The 6,000-nt window shown below is 42.1% G+C and overlaps 1 protein-coding gene across 1 annotated transcript in view; it reads left to right on the top strand.

Annotated features, from left to right (window-relative positions):
- LOC121290739 (melanocortin-2 receptor accessory protein 2-like) overlaps nt 1-3,953 on the top strand; it is a 36,161-nt gene extending 32,208 nt beyond the window's left edge. Inside the window, exon 3 of the mRNA XM_041211594.1 lies at nt 3,629-3,953. Within this exon, the coding sequence (XP_041067528.1) occupies nt 3,629-3,854 (226 nt within the window). The 3' untranslated portion in view covers nt 3,855-3,953. The remainder of the gene's footprint in view (nt 1-3,628) is intronic.
- Nucleotides 3,954-6,000: the final 2,047 nt, after the last annotated feature.

Genomic DNA, 6,000 nt, shown 5'->3' on the forward strand with positions numbered 1-6,000 from the left:
AAATGTTGCGCGAGCTTCTTGATGTCAGCGCGCGGCATCAAGATGTTTTGGTCAGCGGGCGCACCATGCAGCGGGACGCGCGCCCACCATTAATTAAAGGCCTTGTTAAGGCCATTAACTCTTCAATCGACCAGGATTTTGAGGGGCCTGTGCGAATGTTGGCTCGGTGAAGGGACCCAACAGGCAGGCAGGTAAGTGATTTTTTTACAAACCTCATCCAGTGGAGGGATGAGGTTTGATATCGGAATTATAAAATTGTAATAAATTTTTGTGTATTTCATTAACATGTCCCATCTCGTCTGACGTTTTAATGGTTTTTAAAATTTTCTCTTTTTAATGTTTCAGTGCCTTTCAGCTATCTCCCTGAGGCAGCACTTTGCCTCAGGGAAATATGTGCTCTTTCACACCCATGTGCGGTTGGGGAATCCCCCCCCCGCCTGCACAGGAAGCGCATAGCGCTTCCCATCAGGCGGCCCGCCCACTTAAAATGGCGGCAGGGCCCGTTTCGGCAGCGGCGATCGGCTGCTTGCCCGCCGCCAAGTCGATCGGGCCCGTCCGCCCATCAAGGGCAAAACTCTGCCTATGGTTCCTAAATTTGCTGATGACGCAAAGATAGTGGGAAAGTAAGTTGCAAAGAGGACATAAGGAGGTTACAAAAGGATATAAATAGCTGGGTAAGTGGGCAAGTATCTGGCAAATTGAGTATAATGTGGGAAAATGTGAAGCTGTCCATTTTGGCTGGAAGGATAAAAAAAGAAGCATATTGCCTAAATGGTGAGAGATTGCACAGCTCTGAGATGCAGAGGGATCTGGGTGTCCTAGTGCAGGAATTGCAACAAGTTAGTATGCAGGTACAACAAGTAATTAGGAAAGCCAACAAAATGTTATCATTTGTTGTGAGGGGAATTGAGTACAAAAGTAGGGAGATTACGCTTCAGTTATACAGGGCATTGGTGAGACCACATCTGGAGTAGTGTACAGTATTGGTCTCCTTATTTAAGAAAGGATGTAAATGCGTTGGAAGCAGTTCAGGGAAGGTTTACTAAACAATTACCTGGAATGGGCAGGTTGTCTTATGAGGAAAGGCTGCATAAGCTGGACTTGTATCTACTGGAGAACATACGAACATATGAACATATGAATTAAGAACTGGAGTAGGCCACTCAACCCCTCCAGCCTGCTCCGCCATTCAATAAGATCATGGCTGATCTTGTTTTAACCTCAACTTCACATTCCTGTCTACCCCCGATAACCTTCTTAACAGGGTGGATGTGAAGAGGATGTTTCCTATTGTGGGAGAACCTAGAACTAAGGGTCACATTAAAAATAAGGGGTCACCCATTTACGACAGAGATGAGGAAAACTTTTTCTCTGAGGGTTGTGAGTCTGTGGAATTCTCTTTCTCAAAAGGCAGTGAAGACAGAGTGTTTGAATATCTTTAAGGCAGGGCTAAATTGATTATTGATGAGCAAGTGTGTGAAAGGTTATTGGGAGTAGAGCCCAGTGACCTACTCCTGCTCCTAATTCGTTTGTTTGTATGTTCAGGAACATTTAAGTTCAGTTGCCTCATGGAGTAGAGCTGTTAAGCCCTGAGTTGAAATGGGCCATAGTAGTCCTCAGATACGATGCTTTAATGATAGTAAATAATCTGCAGCAAGCAATAAATCTGATCAGATGCATTTTACTCAGTTTATGATGGATTTTATTTTTCATTTCAATAAGAGCTTTGCTGCTATAACTATTCTGTGGCTTTAAAAAGTTGCCAGAATAGAATAATTGCACAAAGAAGCTTGGGGATATTTTTCAGGTTTTATAGATAATTAGAGATAATTGTAAAATAGCAAGATCTGGAGCGGTTGCAAGTGCAGCATGACTCTATGCCACCTTGGGGTCTGAGTTTTGCTACATGGAACGTAAAGAGTTCCCTGTTCCATTAACAGACTTAGGATACTTCAAAGGGAGATGCTGGTGTGCCCCTGGGTTTAAATAGTCTGCACAATGGATGGTGCTCAAATCTGGAGTGATGAAAATTGGGCAATGATTCAGTGGTACCAGATTGTTCAGTTCAAACAATGAATTCATTTATTTACTGTTGAATGGAGACTTCTGTCTTTAGATTAGACTGTTAAATCGCAGTGCTTCTGAAAAAGTTGAAATAAGCTTGCGAGTTCGTGAATGGGAACATTTTCCCAATTTAATAATTTGGAAATTGTTTTCCCTCTCTTTTGAGTAATGAGAGCAACGACAGCAGCAATCTGCATTTATATATCTCCGTAACCTAATAAAATATAACAAAGAACTTCACAGGAGCATTATCAAATATAATTTGACACCAAACCACATATGGTAACATTAAAACAGGTAACCAAAAGCTGGATCAAAGAGATTGCCTTTAAGGGATGTCCTAAAGAGGACAGAGAAGCGGAAAGGTTTAGGGAGGCAATTCCAGGGAGTTGAAGGTATGGTGGGGAGAAGGGAGCTGGGTATATGTAAGAGATTGGAATTGGAGAAGCACAGAGATCTGAGTTGAAGGACTGGAATAGCTTACAGACATAGAGAGGGATAGCAGTTCCATTCTGGGACTTTCATGGATCCTGATCATCAACTGGTACCTTGGCCGGGAATTTTCAGTCCCGCCAGCGGCGGCATCGTGGCAGGCGGGATGGGAAAACTTGGAGAGTAGCCAGAGGTCAATTGGACGATGCCCACCGCTGTTGGGCTGGAAAGTCCTGCCCCTTATTAAGTGGCCATTATTTCCATATGAGCAGCGAATCAGCTGTGGCGAACGTCAATGCAATAATCCTAACTAGACATATACATATCCATCACAGGAGAAGGAGTCGGGGTATCCCGATTAATTTTCTCTTCTCTAAAGCAAGAAAGAGTTTGTTTTTTCGAGCGTGGGACCTCTTTAATCCTCAATCCTAATGCTTTTCCCTGATTTAAAAGAGTAGATTTTAAACAGAGTTATTTAAATGCTGTTGAATACTAGCTGAGTGAGCTGGAATAGTAGGAGATAAACTTCATAAGCTCAATTATATTATTGAAAATACTCCTTATTTCCTTTTATTCACAATGGAATTAGAATAGAATGAAATAGGGGGGAGGTTTGTCTGGATTCGAACCCTGATATATTGAGTTACTTATACAAAGTGATTATTCGAAGGTTGGGCAGGTAGCACATATTTGAAAAGAAATGTGCCTGATTTTCCTCCATTTTAATTAATTGTTAAGAGTTTAGGCATCTGTGCGCTCTAACCTGCCTGACTTTAAAGTGTTCATTGAGCTCAGGAGATTGAGTGCACCTTGGTGCAGAATCAGAAAAAAATCTCATCGTACAATGTGGAAATTGCTACCTCAAGGAATAGTTGAGATGAATAGCATAAATGCATAAATAGGAAAGCTAGATAAATACATGAGGGAGAAAGGAATAGGGTTAGATGAAGAAAGAAGGGTGGGAGGAGACTGGCGTGGAGCACAAACATGCAGGGACCAGTTAGGCCAGTGGCCTATTCCTGTATAGTCAATGCATTCTATGTAATATGTTACTGAAAACATGTCTATAAACAAAGAATGATGATAAACTAGATTTCTTCCTAATTCTTGATTATCTTCCTTCATTCTGTAGAAATGACAATTTACGAAAAAAATCAGCGAACAAGTTTAACAGGAACGATGGTCGTCAAGTACAGGGAGTGAACATGACCAGCTGTGCTGCTTCATCATTACTGCCAGTCGACATTGGGAATGTGGCTAGTGTAAATATCAACAATGAACAGAACTGCCTTGAAGTCTCTGAAGGACCACAGTCACAGCTGGATAATACTGTAATTCCCACCAGAGTAATTCCATGATTAGACTATCTTAAACCTGTAATAAAGTTCCAGTTCTCAGGAATGGGGAAAACCTATTGTATCACCATACTTGGTATTGCAGTAAAAATATTCATGTTATGACTCATTCCTGTATGTGCTGATGTTTCAAGGAGATCTTGGAACGCTAAATAGTACATGTTCGTAGGTTGAAATTGCATTGTGTGACTTTAGTAACAAATACACTTACATCAATTCTTTTGTCCACGATCTTAGTAAGGCTTAACCCAATTGTCTTTTAAAATACCAGTCTGAAAAACATCATAGAAATATGCTGATGCATTTATTACCAAAAGTAGAAAGCACAAATTCAGCCCATTTGTGGTAACACTACATAGTGGGTCCAATCTTAATCCACTCAAAACCCATTCACTTACTCAGAGTTAATAATGGGCCCAGTGTCTCTGATGTGGCACCGTCAAGTTAACAGAAAATTTTAGGCTTCAGACAAATCCCACACTCTCACACGCATACCTCTATTACTCGGCTCTCAACGCTAATTGATTCTTATTATTCCGTATACAAAGTGAAAACATATTTGAAAGAGAAATGCTTTTCATTTTATATATCATTAGTACAAATAAGATATTGGATTGATGGAAAATTTATTCAAATCCAGCAATCATTTTGTTCACCAAAATACATCCACTGTCAGACCAAATTGGTTTCAAATGCTACAGTGTCAGCTGTGGCCTCCTGCCTCTCAGTCAGAAGTCGATGCTTTCTAGTCCCATTCCAGGATTTGAACATTAAAATCTAGGCTGATACTCCTGTGTAGTACTGGAGAGGTGCTGTCTTTCAGGTAAGATCCTGAACAGAGGCCCTGCTCACATCTCAGGTGGATGCAAATAATTTCAAGGCACTATTTTGAAGTGGTGTTCTGATCAATGGTTATCTCTCAACATAAAAAGAAACACATTGTCAGAATTTGGTCTGTGCATACTGGATGCTGCATTTCCTCCATTACAACAATGACTACACTTCAAAAACACTTCATTGGCTGTGTAGCTCCTTGGAACATCCTGGGCAGAATTTTCTGCCTGGCGGGTGGGGGCGGAGCCGATCGCCGCCAGCGAAGCGGGCCGCACCGCAATGTTACGTGGGCGGGCCGATTAAGGCCCGTCCAGTGTGACGTCTGCCAGGAAGCGCTATGTGCTCACTGTGCGGGCAGGGGGAATCCCTAAAATCGAGATTCGGCTCTTTCGCGCATCTGCACGAAAGAGCGCACATCTCCCTGAGGCTAAGTGCAGCCTCAGGGAGATCACGTCGACTTTTATAACTATTAAAATTAGGGAAAAGAAAAATCCCTTACATGTCCCCTCGTGAAAATGTCACATGAGTTGAGACATGTTCATAATTTACAGGACAATTTTATTACAATTTTTAAAACTCTATTTTGATTTTGCTGTGCCCCTGCCTTCCTGAAAATTTAAATGGGGCGGAGTGACATTGGGGGTTCCGCCGACATCATCCCGCATCATTTTACACGTTGGTGAGTGGGCCCTGCCCCCAGCTCGCCAACAGCAAAATTCTGCCCCCTGAGTTTGTGAAAGTTGCCATATCAATTGTTTTTTTGTTTCTTTGATCTGAAACCCAGACAGTTCAGAAACGTGAGGAGAATCCAGTGCAAATGGACCAAGACAGCTGGTTCAACCTCACACTGTGTTATTTACTTGGTTTCTATTTCATTTGACAATTTTTTCTTTGAAAATGGAAATGGAAACCCCCTTAGGATGTTGATAATTGGGAATTCAGCGATAGTAATGCCATTGAATGTTAAAGGGAGATGGTTAGATTGTCTCTGGTTGGAGATGGTCATTGCTTGGCACTAGTGTGGTGCAAATGTTACTTGTATCTGAGGAGTTGCGAATGGTGTTGAACATTGTGCAATCAACAGTGAACACACCCACTTCTGACCTTATGATAGAAGGAAAAAGTGAAAGTGGAGGTAGTTGAGACACTGGGCTAAAAATTGATAAAGAGGACATATTAGAAAGGTTAGCTGTACTTAGGGCAGAATTTTGCCTTCGGTTGGTCGGCGGGCCTCGCCAGCTCGGTGGTGGACGGACAGCCGAACTCTGCTGCTGAAACGGGGCCTGCCGCCATTTTGAGTGGGCGGGCCAATTAA

The sequence above is a fragment of the Carcharodon carcharias genome, chromosome 18 (assembly GCF_017639515.1).
Source record: "Carcharodon carcharias isolate sCarCar2 chromosome 18, sCarCar2.pri, whole genome shotgun sequence".
In the NCBI taxonomy this organism is placed as follows: Eukaryota; Metazoa; Chordata; class Chondrichthyes; order Lamniformes; family Lamnidae; genus Carcharodon; species Carcharodon carcharias.